Here is an 18,209-nt window from a genome sequence, read left to right on the forward strand (position 1 = left end):
CGTCTAACACTGTAAATAGTAGAAAATAACTAGTTTGGTGAAAAAATGGGATTCTTAATGAATCCTGAATGAATCTTATATTACTTTGGATTTTTCTCAAATTCTAAAGAAATATAAATATATCAGTACATTTCGTATGGATCCGAAAAAACTTAAACAATAAAACAAGGAATTATGCAAAATCTTCTTTCCTTTTCGAAATGTTTTAACATGTTCCTCTGCAGTGGAGTCACATAAACTATGCATATTTGTTTATGTTCGCATTTTAATTACATTGTTATTAACGATGTAAATCAAATCATTTAATTATCACCTACTTTATTTACATACATGTGTGAATGTGTATGTAAGTTCCATAAGCTATATGGCCATTAAGAGCAAAAAGAAACATCAACATATGTAAACAAACACACGTGTATGCCACTTTATAACAGTTTGCTGCCAGCCAGTGGGTGGTTGGGTGCATAACTGTATGAATGGTTTGCTGTTTTGTTTACGTTCGTCGTCGTCGTCGTTTGCAATTAATATGAGTGGCATGCTCTCGCTCTCATTTGTTTCTCCGTTGCTTTGCGACGAACTCACATTTTACCTGACGCAGGCTGGCAGGCAGTGATAATCCAACGGCAACATCCATTGTTTTGGTATTTGTTTGTTTGTTGACCTGCCTAGCTGGTTGGCTAGTAGTTACTGCAGCTAGACTAGATACCTGTAACAAATCCCTCGAACGCTTCAGTGTAGATGCGCATGCGCGCTTGAACGGTTCATTTTCATCGGCAGAAGTTGTCAAAAGTAAATACGTGCGAAATATTTTGGCCAACATCCGAAACGAGTGACACAAAAATATGTGCGAAAAATAATCTATAAAAAAAACAAGAGAAAACTATCTTTTCCATAACTATATATTTTGTTTGTGGTCTTTCCGAATTGTGTGTATCGTTTTCGTTAGAAGGAATAACCCAGAGGATTACCTTTTGAAAACAACAACAAAAAAATGGTAAGCACGACTTGGGTGCCTGCATTTGGTGCTATTTTACAGTGGAATTTCCCTGCACCGCGTGCCTAATTGAAACTAAATGGAACTGGTGAAATGGATAAAACACCGATTAATACTTCAAGGACACCTTAAAGAGTTTTAACAATGTAGTCGTCTACATGTGTGATTAATAAAATAAATGGCTTATGACTAAAAAGAAAAGTGAAAAGATTGTGAAAAAATGTTTAGAAAGAAACAATTGAGGAAAATATGCCAAATTAAAACAAAAATACAAAAGATAACTTTATTTACAAATAATAAAATGACAAGTTCTGGAAAGAAATTAAAAAATAAATATAATTAAATTAAATTTAAAATTAATATTCCGATAAGTAATAAATATAAATTAAACGAGGTCTTGACGCTCTTAAATCAATTGGGATAAATTTTCCAAATGTAAGGCAAAATTTTGGAAATGGGGTTCTCAGCATAAACGAGAAATTCTACCCTAAAAACCCTTTTAATTTCCTTAGAATTTTCGTCCTTAAAACCCATGTTTACTTAATTTTCGTTGTCGTATGGTGGTTAGATGACAGGCATATAGACCCTCAGCATATGGATTTTACATTTAACGAAATATTGAGATGTTCAAAATTTAAAATCAAACATTAATTTCGAATTTTTAAAAATTATTGGAAGAAGTGGATCGATATTTGAAATACATTTGATTTCAGTGTGCTTAGTTGGAAGAAAATACTGATTAAAGTCACATTTTTATTTGAGTTATAATTATTCACAATTACAACTCTTTGTTGGGGAGGTGCCAGAAGAAGTGGATTGGATTTACTAACCTTCAAATATTATGTCACCATATCATGACGAAGCATTATGTTATACTCTTAACTTAATATACAAAGACATGCTCTTAATAGATTTTATACCCTCGTAGTATCTGGGGTAATTTATGTTTGTCATACCGTTTGTAACACCTGAAAATATACAGGTTGATAAAATAGTAGGTTGATCAAATTTTACACAAATGTGTGTTTGGTCTGCAGGACATTTTGTATTGAAAAAGAGTTATATAGGTCCAAGTCTTCGTATAGCCCCCATATAACGGTACCTCCCTATATTCGGTATTTTAATGTTTTTCCGATATTATTCATCCGAATTGTTTCAAGTTTCGTATTTGAATACTATAATGGCTATGACAAAAAATTGCCTATGGACTCCCTATTTTTATATTCTTAATATTTTAACAGATTTTTTTTTAATTTACAATTTCTTTCCGTTTGGCCGAACTTACTGCTTTTTTACTTGTTTGAATTCATATCTATAATTTCTGATAACATATTTCGTATTTATGTCGTAGGACGTCTATTGCTATATGGAAAAAGTAAACGGCATTATGCCTTTTGTCTCATCTTTATAGTTTTATGTCTTTGCTTGTAGTACCAAGCCATATTCAATTTCTAGATATGTAACATTGTTCAGTGTAGGGGACATTTTCTGCAAAAGAGAGTGAGGTGTGGTCATAGGAAACTAAAAAAAATTAATTGGAAAATATTGAAACGCCTATTATAGTGTCTTAACACTATATTAAAACGTGAAACTATATTGAACACGCTTGGACAGCCATACCATTATATGACATACCACAATGTGGATTGGAAGAAGTTCATAACAACTTACAACCATATTCGTCTGATGCATGGCCCAAAATTTGCATTTTATATTTCTTCTTAAATCTATACCTTTTCCAGTTGTAATTAGAATAACTTTTGATTTAATTCGTAACATTCTTTTTTGGATTTCGAGAACTTCATTTGAAATTCGAATTATTTCTGTTGTAATTTGATTATTCCAATTGTAATTCGAATTATTCTATTTGTATTTTGAATTGTTACATTTGTAATTTGAATTATTCGATTTGTAATTCGATTTTTCCCTTTTGTAATTCAAATTATTTCAATTTTTTCTTCGAATTTTAAATGGAAAAGTTCTAATAATTCGAATTACAGTTGAAATAATTCTTGGAATTCTCGATTTTAAATGAAATTATTCGAATTAAATTGGAATTTCCGAATTAGAATTCAAGTGATTCAAATTACAAACAGAATTCTAAAATTACAATTAAAATGCTTCGAATTAGATTTTGAAAAGATGTAGCTAAACTTAAGGTAGCAAGCAAAAATTACGTTCTTTGAAAAATTTAACTAGCCTTGTTTGGTTGTGCAAACGTTCCTAACATTCTGGGAAAAATAGTTGTCTAAGAATCAATTTCAACGCTTTTCTTGACTCTGCCTCAATTCATTCCGAAGATAGGCACCTTAAAACTTTTAGATGGGCAACCCTTTGAGGTTAAACCGTCTATATAAATGTACAAATATATATAAGATCAGATGCGCTTCATATATACGTCGAACATTCCGAGGTTTTGAAGTGATCTATATGTTATTATTTACGAAGGTTCTAACAATTATTGGAGATCTTTCCTAGCAAAAATATTAAGTTATTAACTCTGAATTTTCATCCACAAGGTCGATGAAGGCAAATACATATTAATTGACTTTGCCCCTGTTTAAATAAGTGGTTGGTAGCCCGATTTGTAATAAGTACGTTTTGTACGTTCTATACTTTGTGGATGAAAATTCAGTGTTAAAAATGAATAGCTTTTTCTGGGAAATTTCTCCAATAATTAATAGTCTTCTCAAAATAATGAAGCTTAGAGATATTACAATGTGGAAATCGAAATTATAGTTATTTGCAAGAGTTCCTCATTAACTCATTAACTCATAGATATAGTTTTTAGTTGACACACCAATTTTTCACAGTCTTTCGGCGAAAGAGTCTGAAACAGATTTCACAGAAACTGTAGATTTTCTTCTTGAATGCTTCTTCGTGGAATTCCCACAGCTTTATAACAAATTCAGTCCAGTAAATTACAATTATAATTAAAACGCTTTGCAAAAGTCACAAAAGAAAGAAAACGGAAAATGGGAGAGAGGGAAAAAAACAAACATAATAGAGACAACAACGCGACCGGCTTAATGTGGTGTTATTACGAGGAAGTGGTGGAACAACCCAGCATTGCAACCCAATACGACGACGACGACGACGGAGACATTTAAAGTGACAGCGCCAGCTGGCAGTGGAGGCGGGCGTACCCGACGTCCGTCCGTTCGTACTGCTGGGAAGCTTTAATCTAATAAATCTTTGAAGCGTAAACAAAAGATTTTCGCACTTTGGTTTTTGGTAACAAAGTCGAGCAGCGAAAAAAATAAAAATAAAACCCAAAAATAAAAATAAAACCCCACAAAAAAAGAAACGAGAAAAACGCTTTTATGTAATATTATAATTTTAATTGCTGTCCAAGAAACAAAAACAATGTAATTATTTAACACTTGCCCTCCCCCGGAGCAGTGGGGATTTGCCCAGCAGGGGGCACCCGGGGTGTCAGCGTTTGTTGGCTGCGAATATGATGGAAATTTTGAGTTAATATTAATGTATGTTTTTATTCGCTTATATTCGAATAGAAAAACCTCAAAGTACAGAGTTGAAAAAAGTTAGGCCGATTGGCTACTTAGGATAGGTATGTGGATGATACCCTACTGCATGCAAGGTATACGTTGTTATACTGTACAACAGTCTAGAAGCCAGTTTTCGCGGAAGAATAATGGCATTTACAGAAGCTTAATTTAAATTACAAAATAAAAAAATAGTAAAAGCTAAAAATATATATAAACAAGTGAATGAAAATAACTGAAAAAGTAAAGATAAATAAAGAAAAATATAAAAAAAATAATGAATTATGAAATGTATAAATAATTTTTTTTAATTTATATAAACGAACAAATGAAAAATAAATAAATTAATTAATTATTGAATAAAAAATATTATAATAACAAGGTCATTCCTTCAGCCTTTTGACTACGAAGGGTGTTTGATGGGGCTTAAAATTTGTCTCATCGAAAAAAACGCTCTTACTCCCAGTTGTAATCAATTTAGCCATGTCCGTTCGTCCGTCTTTTTGTTTGTGCGCAAGATAACTCTCCAAAAATTATAATTCTTTTGCAAAATAAAAAATACAAATCTCATATTGAGCTAAAACATGGTAATAATTAGATAACCCTTAATTCAGGTTCGAAAATTGGCAATATTGGTCAAAATTATGGATAATTTCTCTCGTAAAATGTGATTTGAGTGCACGATTCCCACCTAACTTGGCACATGCTAATAGAAAAAAAAAAACAAAATAAATTAATTAAATTAAATTATATTCCAATATTTTTTGAAGATGGTTGATTGGACATCAGTCAGCATTAGATCTCGCATTAAGATGATATTTTCGGGACCCTTCCTCTAGTATCTTTATAAATACAGGGTGAGATTAAAAACCTGCAACAAAGTCAAACGCCATATTTTTTACATTTTTTTAAATTTTATCGAATGAAAGCAAAAAATGCAGGAAATAACATCAAATTTTAGAATAAGCTTAGATTTTGTTCGAATTGGTCACCATTGGCACGAATTATGTCTTCAAACGGCCAATGAAAACGTCACACAATGCTTTCCAAACTACTCCAGACACAATACTCCAACGGATTGGTATCCGGAGATTTTGGTGGCCATTGTGCGCTGGAAATGAAGCGAGGAACCTCATTTTGTTATCATTCGTGGGTGGCGCGTGCTGAGACCTGTTGGAATGTCCAAGGTCTGCGGCCAACATGTTTGCGTGCCCAAGGCTTTAATACACCTCCAGAATATTTTCGCGATAATATTCGGCATTTATTCTGATGCCACGGTTGATTAATACGAGCGGAGAGCGACCATCGGCTGTTATGGCGGCCACACCATCACCACGGCCGGCGCTTGAGTTCTGGTGGCCAACCCAAGGTGCACATTTTCAGCTGACCTCTTTGGCAAGTAAACACGATCATTTTGTTTGTTTACAAATTGCTGACAGTTCACCGCTTTCGGCCAAGCGAATCAACTTTTTAGCTCTTTTGAGTCTATATTTTTCTGTTGCGGTGTAAGTTCTTGAATTTTTTGGAATTTCAATGGCTTTACCCCGAGCTCATTTTTCAATATTTTCCGAAGGGAATATTGCGATATGTTCAGCTCACGAGCCATTTTTTGGCCACTGCGACGCTGGTTTCGATCAAGTCGCTTCTTTACTTTTCGAACTATTCCTGTTGATGTTGCTGTTTTCTTCCGTCCACTTCCTTGACGTCGGGCTACGCTACCAGTATCATGGTAACGAGCGATAGTACGGGACACAAAAGATTTATCCACATTTAAATGCTGGAGTGCTCTAACTCTAGCCACTTGTGGTATTCCTGACAAACTATCACGCTTGAATTTCATCACTTTTTTCTGGAAAATTCTCACCAAAATGCTTTTGTACGCTTGTAAACAATATAATGAGCTGTCACTGGAATAATTTTAACAGCTGTCGGACGAGTGGTTTGGAAATGACAGCAGTCTGAAGTTGGTTGCACTTATTGTATCTCACCCTGGAAATAGCTTCCCATACCCTCTAATGACTTCTTCTTCTTTATTGGTGGATAGTTCCGAATTATCCTTCAATAACTTTTAAAAAATACTGTTCTTTTTCGAAAGATTTTTTCAGATTCTTAAGGTTTTCCCACGGTTCCGGAACAAAATTATATATGCCCTTCCATTATATAGTATCTCGCCTTTGCCTTAATTTCCGCATTCTTCGTATTTGGCAACTCCAAATTTCTAATTCACTAATTGTGATTCGCGACTTCGTTACAAAACGTAGCTAAAATGCAAATTGTTTTAACAAAGCTGTAGGGTAATGCCGAACAACAACAACAAAAAGTGAGCTTATCAAAATCGCTCAAGCGTTTTAGACCTCGTCATAAAAAAAGAAGATTAATGCAACATATCATACATTTAGCTGCTGAGAGTTATGAGCGTTTTTCCTCCATCGTCGATTGATGATGACGGTGACCACTGGTCACAGGTGTAAGCGTCGTAATTCAAAATAATGCTGCCAAGATATGTTGGCTTAAATTACATCTGACGATTACACCATATCGGATTGCATATTAAATGCTTTGCATTAAAACGCTTTGAACGCAAAGCTCCCAGTAGCTCAAGTCGGACTAATGAATCGATTGCACATCGATTGATTACCTGGCAGCTATTTGCACGCACTGCAAGGTGATGACAGCAAAATGGACGATTTAATCGCCAAACGCAGCAAATGCGTTGCCATCAGCCAGAAGAGGGCAGCGGAGGGGAGGAGGTAGTGTCTATATGTTCCCCTGTCCCCTTCCTCATCGATTTCTTCTGTTTCAGCTTTATCAAAAGTCTATACATGCATTTTACTGTCATTCAATTTTTCTCATCGCTGTCGATTGGCGTTTTGATCGTTTCGGTTGTTTGTCATTTTGTGGCCAACATTTCTGCTGCTTCTTTTAGTTGAGCTCTCTTCTTTTAAACAGATTCGTCAAAAGTCATTGACTACTTAATACCAATGCATGTTCGGATTACGGTAATGACTGCCGTCACATTAATTAGCCGAAAGTAGGGAAGTATTCACACGTCGAAATGCGCCACAAGTCCCATATTCGGTATTAATGGGTGTTTTTTTTTTTGTTTTGTTTTGTTTTTAATGAAGATGGCCGAAATGGGGTACAACACAAATGTCTCAACTTTAGTTACACTGTATATACGAATGTATGTAGTTAGGTATTTTTTGATTGGAATTTTTAAAATAATATTTTGTCATGAGTTGGGGGGTAATTGATGTGTTTATAATGCGATGTGTTTTTCTGCCACTTCTTTCACAACATTTGGTGGGCACTTTTCAGAATTACATTATAATTTACAACAATAAATAAATTTACTAGACTTACATGAAGTTTACTAATATTTTTGGTAGCTCAACGTGTTCAGCTCCTGAGGTATTATTTTCCAAATTGATATGGTTCACGATCTGCTCATCATTGTACGGTGTTCGTATAATCGGGTTGTACATTTATATGGGGACTATTCCAAAAATATGTATATGATTGTTGGCAATAAATTTCCTGCCCTATCGGATACGTAAATGTCACCAAAATAAATTGAAAACAAGTAAAAAAGTATCAGTCGGGTTTGTCACAAGATGTATACCTTAAGCCTATGTTCGATTATTGAAATATATTTTGACTTGTGTTATGATAATTCAATAATGAGTAGGTTCCGAAAGAATAAACCAATATTGTCCATCATATCGGACCTAAATAAATATGATATAAATATTGCGAGTTGGACAACGTTGGTTACTGTGGTAATTTGAGGAAAATGTTAAAATATGCGTGAGGTACCAATAAACCGAATTATTCCATTTAAACCGAAGTATTCCATTCCACATAAAAATATTGATATGGGCAAAATTACAAGAGGATCGAACATTTTTATCTAATTTTATGCAAAATCTTAAATTACGATAAATGTCATATTCATATCAGGTTTCTGGTTGAGGGAAATATTTAGGCATATGACTTTTTTCGCCAGTTATGACAGATAAAAATATTGAAAATTGTGAGCCTTTGTGGGTGAGGTACCAGAAGCGGTTCGTTCGGTTCGATTTATTTCACTTTCTTTGAGCGTCTTGTTTATGTGGGGGAGGTACCAGAAGAAATGGTCCGATCTGTACCATCTTTGTAACAGACCTTGCGTTGATGGAAATATTGAGCTTTATAGATATTCAAAATTTTGAGTCTTTGTGGAGGAGGTGCCAGAAGGAGTGGACCGATATATCCCATCTTCACAACAGATCTTGTGTTAATAGAAATAATGGGATATGTGAAATATAAAGTGAACCTAGCGCTTATTTTGGGTTTTATTAACGTTTTGATTATTCCAACCTTTGACCGTTTGTGGGTGAGATACCAGAAGGAATGGTCCAATCTGTAACGTCTTTACAACAGATCCTGTGTTAATAGAAATATTCAGTTGTTAAGAGTCTTAATTGAATTGAATGTTAATTTCGCGTTTTATAAGCATCATGTATATTAAAATCTTCGACCTTTTGTGGGTGAGGTATTTGATGGAGTGGACCGATATTATCCATTTTTGCACCTGACCTAGAACTAACGCAAATATTAAGATTTGCAATTGGATTATCGCTTCTCTTTCTGTACAGAAAATATATTTTTGAAATTTCCATCTTTTGTGGAGGAGGTATCAGAAGAAGTTGACCTTAACACCAGACCTTAGGTTAATAAAATTATTGAGATGTGTGAAATTTGAAGACAATCGGACTCTTGCAAAGTAAGAGCAAAATCGGATTATCGCTTATCTTTCTGTGCAAAAAATATATTTTTTGAAAATTCCGGCCTTTTGTGGGGGGAGGTACCAGAAGGGGTGGCCGATATTGCCCATCTCCGAACTCGATCTAAGCTTGACAAAAATATTACGATGTACCAAGTTTAGACCGAATCGGATACTTCATTCGAGAGTTATCGTGTGTACCAGCCAGCCAGACAGACGGACGGACATCGCTAGATGGACTCCTGGATGGATGGATGGATGGATGGATGTCCTAAAACGGATTTGGTCCAAAGAGACTTAGGGTCTAAAACCGTCATTTCGACTAGGCACATTTTGACCGTGTCAAATGACATATACCCTCCCTATCCCTCAAAATCTTTCAAGGAACTCAAATCGGGGGTAGGGTTCAACGAGAGCTTTGTTAAATTGCTCTAAAGACATTAGGTACCCAGCTTTAGAGCCAAGGTACCAAATGTCAATTTAAAAATCTATTTTTTCCAATAGAAGTGTACCGTTATATGAGGGTCCATGCCTAAACATGGGCCAACTTCCCAATTTTGTGTGATTTATTGGATGAAAACACATCAGAAGCTCCATCATACCATTTATGTTGGTGTCCAAACAAACTTGTTAGCCAGTAAATAAATTATGAAATGAAATTCCATTCCCCATGTGAGGTTACATTCCCTCCGGTTTATCGTTTAATTATTATTATGCTGTACTCGCTTACGCGTGTTTATTACATCAAATTAATTGTCAACAGCAGCAACAACAACAACAACCACATTTCAAACGAAACGAAAAGTGTCTAATATTTCACTCCACAGCCTAGTGGCTGTATGGCACCGAAGGGGGGCAGGAGAGACAGAATTGGCAGTGGAACATAAAATCGGAAGGAAGCCAATAATGTGGGAAATGGAATAAACGGTTTGCCGTCAAGCTATTAGAGACAGCCAACAAGTAATGCAAACACTTAGCTTGATAATGACATTAGAGCTGCAAAGAGCTTAGCAGGGCTGAAACATATATGTATGTGTGTATGTTAATCTTGAAGTAGAAGACCGACGACCTAACTCTCGTCGCAGGCAAAACTTTTACTTTTAATTCATTTTTTATAAATTGTTCACACAACATCCGAGTGGTTCAAAGTATCCCCACCACCCAGGTTCAAAATACCACAATATGAATGTAATCATTTTTCCAATGACACTGACGTCGACTACGCCAAGAAAAAGAAGAAGAAGACCAAATAACATCACCCTCCAAATACCTGGCTCAGAGTTGAGTCACAAGCATGCGCCACAGTTTCAAAGCGCCAAAGAAATGAAAAAATAAAAAATACAAAGCCACAAAACCATCGCTCTGCGGTATTAGAATTGGAAAGGCGGCATAACCACCGTAGATACTGAAGCTCATAACAAATGCGAATTCGAATTAAGACGGCATTTTTATGCGTAGCAAGAGACTAAGAGAGGAAAATATTTCATTGTTTTTGTCATTTTTTGCACTCCACACACAGCTGTGAGATTTGTTTGTGGAGAGCAAACGGCGAGCTGAAAAAAGGCACACAAAGACGCTGCCGATGAGGTCGTTCTCGTAAATTTCTTCTTTGCCTCGTCGGGTTCACGTAGGTCGTCGTATTTACTGTGAAAAGTATGCGCACATAATTATGTGGACGAATTTTCACTTTTGTGTTGGCGCGATTGTTTTGATCTGCCCCCAACTTCTTTTGTCCATCGTTTCTTTCTCTCTTTCTCTCTTAAGGAGAATTTTGTGTCACAGCCAAATAAAAATTGGCAGAGAAGTGCAACCTTATGAGTAATAACTGATTTTCAATAAACTGATGATGCTAATGATCCATACATAGTAGGCAGGGTATGTTAAGTTTGTTATTCCGTTTGGTGCTCATCGAAAAAATTATCTTAGACCCACCAAATTATATATATCAAAGTAAGATTCCAAGTCGATAATAAAAACGACATATGATGGAAAGGTAAGATTTAGCATAGAGCTGTATCGGTCAACATTTTCATATAGCCCCATACAACTTTATTTTTCAATATTTGGTATTTTCAAGAGTTTTACTTCTGTAACAGAGCAATTTTCATATATACAGGGTAAGATAAAAAACTGCAACAAAGTCAAACCCCATGCCAAGCAAAAAATTTCGGAAATGGTATCAAATTTTAGAATAAGTTTAGATTTGTTCGAATTGGTCACCTTTGACACGAATTATGGCCTTCAAACGATTAATGAAACCGTCACACTCTCCCCGAATGTTGGCCCATTCCCGACGAAGCGCTTGCTTGAGGTGATCGACACTTTGGTATTTGTTAGTGCCAACCTTGCTGTCCAAAAGACTCCAGACACAATAGTCCAACGGACTGGTAACCGGAGATATTGGTGGCCATTGTGCGCTGGAAATGAGAGAGGAACCTCATTTTGTAATCATTTTTGGGTGGTGCGTGCTAAGTGCGATGGCGCTGAGTCCTGTTGGAATGTCCAAGGTCTGCCGCCAAAATGTTTGCGTGCCCAAGGCTTTAATACACTCTTCAGCATATTTTCGCGATAATATTCGGCATTTATTCCGATGCCACGATGATTAATACGAGCGAAAAGCGACTATCGGCTGTTATGGCGGCCCACACCATCACCATGGTCGGCGCTTTAGTTCTGATGGACAACCGAAGGTGCATATTTTAAGCTGACCTCTGTGGCAAGTGAACATGAACATTTTGTTTGTTTACAAACTGCTGGACAACGAATGTTTTCTCATCGGGGAAAACCAAATTCGGTAGTTCACCACTTTCGGCCTAGCGATGCAACTCTTTAGCTCTTTTGAGTCTATTTTCGTTCCGTTGCGGTGTAAGTTTTGCACATTTTGGAATTTCAATGGCTTTACCACGAGCTCATTTTTCAATATTTGCCGAATGAAATATTGCGATATTTCCAGCTCACAAGTCATTTTTCAGCCACTGCGACGCGGGTTTCGATCAAGTCGCTTCTTTACTTTTCGAGCCATTTCTGCTGATGTTGCTGTTTTCTTCCGTACACTTCCTTGACGTCGGGCTACGCTATCACGGTAACGAGCGATGGATGGTACGATACACAAAAGATTCCTTCACATTTTAATGCTGGAGTGCTCTAACGATAGACACTTGTGGCCAAATTTCCAGCCAAATAAAAAGAAATCACACTATCACGCTTAAAGCCCATGACGAATAACTTTTTTTCTGGAAAATTCTCACTAAAATGCTTTTATACGCTTGTTAACAATATAATGAGCTGTCACCAGAATAATTTTAGCAGCTGTCGGACGAGTGGCTTAAAAATGACAGCAGTCGTAATTTGGTTGCAGTTTTTTTATCTCTCCCTGTACTTTTAAGAATATTTGGATTGAACAAAGTACAAAAAATTTATCGAACACGTACCATATTAAGATGGTATTAGTCACCACTATATGGTAAAGCCTAAGGTGGTTCAAGGGAATCGAATTTCGCTTATGTCGACTTCAAAAGCTCGTTAATGAGCATTTTAATAAATTACACAAATCTTTAATAAAATAAAATCCCATGCTTGTTGTAGCCAAGCTTGTACATTCCAGTCAGTACATCAGAAAAAAGGGTTAGAAACAGATACCTAGCTCCGAATCATGCGATGACACCCAACGGTGTCATTCACACAACAATTACAAAGTAATTGCAACAGCGGCAGCTGTTGGCTGCTCTGGCCGTTTCTTGTTAGCATTTGTCGCGGTCGCCGACTGTCATTGTCACCATCTTTATAAACAACAACAGCAGCAACAACAACTGCATGTGGACGACATTGTACATGCGAAGTGATGAAGAAAACTCACGAGGTACGAGGCAGTACGTCATGTGATTGGGTTACCAAGGCAGGCGTTAGGAATTTATTTTTTTTGGTATTTGTAGAGCTCTGGTGCCGCGGTGGTGTCAACTGTGACGTTGATATGGTGGCGCAGCAGTTCATTATTCCACTGACTCCTCACAACAAATCCGAAAATCTCATTTCGATTCGTTGCATATCGAGTGTGGGAAGATTTCAAAAAAAGTCTTTGTTTTCAGATTTTGTTGTTCGTGTTGCAGCAGCAATTGTTTGTTTCATTGTCAAGATTAGATTGGGGGGAGCAACAGCAAATACAGGTGGCATGGGTATGTATGTTTGTCGGTCGGCCGGTCGGTATCTCTGCACGAATACACCTTACCTTTCGCAACGCGATGAATAAGATTAAGCGAGATGTGACAATTTTCAGAGAACCGAGTTTAATTAACTTAATTTGTGAATATACACTTATTGTGTAGAAAAAAGAAAAAATTTCAAGAACAATTGCTGCAGTTTTATATTCGTAAATAGAACGGAGACAACTTTCTATTGACTGGGACCTAGCCAAATTATCTTAGCAATATTTATTATACCCTAAACCACACAGTGGTAAGGGTAATATGTCTTTGTGCATTTGTTTGTAACAGGAAGAAGGAAGCGATATAGGCCCATAGTTACTTTTGGGGATCTTCATAGAATCACTTTCTGAGTCGATTTATGCATGTCAGTCCCTCCGTCCGTCCGTCCGTCCGTCCATCTATTCTTGTAAACCAAACGCAGGTCGCATTTATTATCCGATTGAGATGAAATTTTGCAAACAATATTTGTTTGGCCCGAGGACGAACCCTATTGATGATAGCTCCCATATATCTTTAACCGATTTCGGGTTAATTGTGCACCAAATGATCAATATAAGTCCTAATAACCTGAATTTGGTACATCCCACCAAATTCAGTCTAGAAGCAAGTACATCAAATGTGGAGAAAATCAGTCAGATATAGCAATAGCTCACATATATACATTTCATCCGATTTGGCGTTTTAAGTCGTAATATGCATTCGACAACAATGATTTTTGGTACCAGATACCTTATAGAGCTCGAAAATACCTTTGACAAATTTTATCGAGAACGGCTAAGTTTGGATAAGCCAAATGAAGTGAATTTCGGGACGTACGTTTCCATTTTGTGGAACTCGGCTCCGATATATATTTTTAATATAATTCTTTTCGAAGTGATATCACTCTATAGTGATGTTATTTGGTATAAAAAATTAAAATGTCTCCGTCAAATTTAGTGAAAGTCGATTCGGAATATGCTTCCCAGTTATAAACTATAACTGCTCTAAAGCCAAATGTTGGTAGGTGGCATGATCTACTTCAAATAAATTCTTTTGTTACGGAAACTCCACTAAATATGCATAGTGGTGTAGGGTATCATATAGTCGGACCCACCAGACTTTTGACTTTTCCTTACTGGTTTTAGTATAAGGACTTGATCTTTGTATCCTGGCAAAAACTCACATTACCAAATAACATGTTTCCTAGTCAGTGTTTGGCAGTTGAAGCTTCACAGGATTTGTTTATTTTTTAGAATTCACTTTTCTGTGGGGGTATCAAAACGAACACCTATAGGTTTTAGTGATGACCTCAACATATAAATGGGGGATGAAATTGGTCCAAAAATTAATTTATTCTTGATTTTGCAATGGCTCTACTCATCACGAATGTGGACAGGTCGAAGTAAAATTTTGCGAGATTAGATTAGTTTCTTGGTAAAGAAATACCTAGTATCTTACCAAGTGAGAGATTCAACTTCATGTATAATGATGTATGGTATCGTATGGTCATTTCCTCCCGATTACAGCCTTCGCATACTGCACTTTGCACTTTACTTGTGTGTTACTATTGCAAACATAAAGCTGTTGTTTCAAGCCTTTATCTTCATCCAAGCTAACCTGGTCTCTATATCACAGTTTCGGCATTACGCCTATGCTAAGTTGGTGTTTATCACAAATAATCAGGATGACCAATGGGGCCCTTTTTCAGGACAAAGACTTATAAAAAAATATTCGGGTACTCCATTTCACTAATACCCGATAATTACTTCTTTGTTTTGATACTTTTTCAGAAACTTTTTGAAACCTTAATAGATATTTGCCTTGGAAAAACTCAAACACATCTTCTCAATTCTAAATTAAAGCAAATATTTTTTTCGCTACGTCATTCATACCTACATGCATGCATTTGTATGTGCATGACTAATAGAACGATCGTCTGACGAATTTTAATTCATGACTCAGTTTGTTTTTTTTTTGTTTTTGTTTTTGTGTTAATTAGATTTTCCTTTTTTTAAACAAAATTACATTTTCACTTTTCATTGGGAACAAGTATCTGACGTTGCCTTTCTTGTTGTTGTTGCTGTTGTAATTGAATATGTCTCAGTGTGTGTGTGTGTGTGAACCTGTGTTTACAAACAAAAAACTATCGAGAGAGAGAGCCTGTCAATGAATATGCACTGAACACGCGCTTCTTTCACCCATTACCCAAAGCCCCACTTGATTTATAAGCAGATCTGTGGAGCACCGCACTTTTCATACAATTGTGGATGGAGTGCAGGTTATTGGCGCTGGTGGATGCTGGCTTGAATTCCCACAACTAATCATTGAAATATTTATGTGTCCAACACCAACACACATGCACATTGGCATGCCCAGACGAGATGTACAATTTCCCCCAAAGACAATGCGAGCTGTTACAGGTGCACGGATTACTCATTAGGCCAAACGATATTGAGCGCCCCAAAGTGAAGTGTAAATAAGTAGTTAGTACAATACGTATCTAAAAAATTTGAAGCGTTTAATTAATATATGAATCGATTTAATATACTCTGTATTGATTCCATCCGAAGTAATTCATTTAATTGTTAATTGATTCATTTGGTTTTTATTTATATAAACTTAAAACGTTCGGTGCAAAATTTTTTCATTTTGTATATTCTCAGCCATATGGTTACACAGAGGGTTAGTTTGTCAAAGGACCCCATGCCAGTACTGTAAGTCTGACTGGCTCGAATTTGGGAAATGGTATCATGAATGCCCAGAAATATAGAATATATGGAAGATCAGAGGGGCACAATTGAGAAATTTTGGTTTGAGGATCAATATTGGTACAATGGATTGAAAACAGACATAGATTCAAAAATTCTTATCAAAAGAGTACGAAAAGTACTAAATTTGACACGATTTTTCTTAGGTGAACGAGAGGGTTTAGAATTTTCAAATTTGTTTTTGGAAGATAAAGGTAGTGCGTGGTTTTTATAATTCGAATAATTCGAGACCTCAACATTTGGTACAATTAGAATTTGTAATCCAAAGAAGCTAAATTTTGACATTTGTTTATGAAGGACTGATATAAGGATGTGACTACGGAGCATTGGAATAAAACCAAACCAAGAAGACTACAATTATTGTTTGTGGTGAAATTGTGAAGCAATAATTAAATATATATTGCAAAAACGTACAAAATATACTTGCATACAAGGTATATATAGGTCCAAACTGTAGTAAAACCTCATATAACAATACCTCTTGATATTCATAATTTTAATGACTTTAGCCCTATTTTTCAACGGAATTTTATCAAATTTGGTATTTGGAGTTCGCAATAGGTACCAGATTCTCAAGCTAATAATTGTCAATACATGTTAACGTTTTCGTATAGTTCCTATAAAATATATGTTGTGAAAATGATATATATCTGCGAACCCCTTCTAGTACCTCTCTCTCATAGGGTCATAATTTTCAATACTTTTGTCATAACCCAGTAATTCTGTTCAAAATCATATCAATATTTTTATATGTATTAGATGAATTATGAAAATGGAATACTTCAGTGGACTATATCTGGTACATCACGTACTTTTTGATATTTTCTACAAATTATCACATATCTCATATAAAGTGAAGGAAGTAACCAATAAAAAAACCTGGCACGTCGCAATATTTATATCATATTTATTTTGGTCCGATACGAAATGGACAACATTGGAGCATTCCATCGGAATCTACTCCATACTAGTCCATCGTTTGAATAATCATAACAGAAGTCAGAATATTATTAATTGAACATTGGCTATACATCTGTCGGGCAAAGCCGTTTGATACATTTTTACTTGTTATTCAAAGTTTCTAACATTCATGGGAGAGGAACCTAGTGAGTGCCTAATATTGTCTTGCCAGGTTTGAACTGTATCGACTACTTTCTCCAATTTATAAGAGACAATTTTTCTTTTTGGAAAATGTTTAACTATAATGGGGAAAGTACCACCAGGAGAGGAAGAGGGATATTGTGAAATACGAAGTTTGAGTTAAAATTATTCCAAATGTTGAACCTTTATTTCTCACCTGAGCTAAGGTTAATTTAAATATTAAGATGTGCATAGTTTTAAGGAAATCGGATACTCCCTTAGCTTATTAAAAGATAAATTATTTTCTTTGCGAACGTTGACCGTTTGTGGGGTGTCATCCAAAGGAGAGTGCCGACTTTTCCAATCTCGGAACTCGATCTAAATCTGATAGAAATATTACCGAGTAAATAATTGGGACGAACTCGGATCGGATCAATTATGATACGCACCAGATGGCCAGATAGCCGGTCGGACATCGCTAGATCAGTTCCAAATGTCCTAAAACTGATTTCGTTCAAAGAGCGGATGAGGTACATTTTGGCCATATCAAATGATTTATACCCTCTATACAAGATTAACCTAAACCTAACGCAAACAAAGTAAGCGGCACTTGACAGTACTATCTGCATATATACCACGACGAATATTTCTCCTATGAAATTTTCTAGATCTTCAAAGTTTGTCAATTGTTTGTCAAAAAAGAAAAGGTCAACTTGTGAAACAAATGCCACCATTATCGCTCCATGTGTCTACATTTGACAGAAATGTTACAATTTTTCTAATTAGGGACTTTAAAATATTACCTCTTTTTTAATGATAATAAATAAACGCCACTTACTATCAAAAAAAACTGACCACCTACTATCTTCCATTGTCCCACTCGACCCATTGTCTTATTTTTTGTCGACTATTTCA

At 35.8% G+C, this 18,209-nt stretch overlaps 1 protein-coding gene across 2 annotated transcripts in view; it reads left to right on the forward strand.

Moving 5' to 3' along the window:
- The first annotated feature begins 618 nt into the window (after positions 1-618).
- Positions 619-18,209, forward strand: part of LOC101899128 (mucin-4) — a 32,035-nt gene continuing 14,444 nt past the window's right edge. The window contains exon 1 of one of the 2 annotated variants that reach the window (XM_059121695.1): positions 619-994. In XM_059121695.1, coding sequence (XP_058977678.1) covers positions 992-994 — 3 coding nt within the window. In that variant the 5' untranslated portion in view covers positions 619-991. The remainder of the gene's footprint in view (positions 995-18,209) is intronic. The other variant, XM_005183021.4, reaches the window with a different exon arrangement.

This window comes from Musca domestica, unplaced genomic scaffold, assembly GCF_030504385.1.
Source record: "Musca domestica strain aabys unplaced genomic scaffold, Musca_domestica.polishedcontigs.V.1.1 2, whole genome shotgun sequence".
In the NCBI taxonomy this organism is placed as follows: Eukaryota; Metazoa; Arthropoda; class Insecta; order Diptera; family Muscidae; genus Musca; species Musca domestica.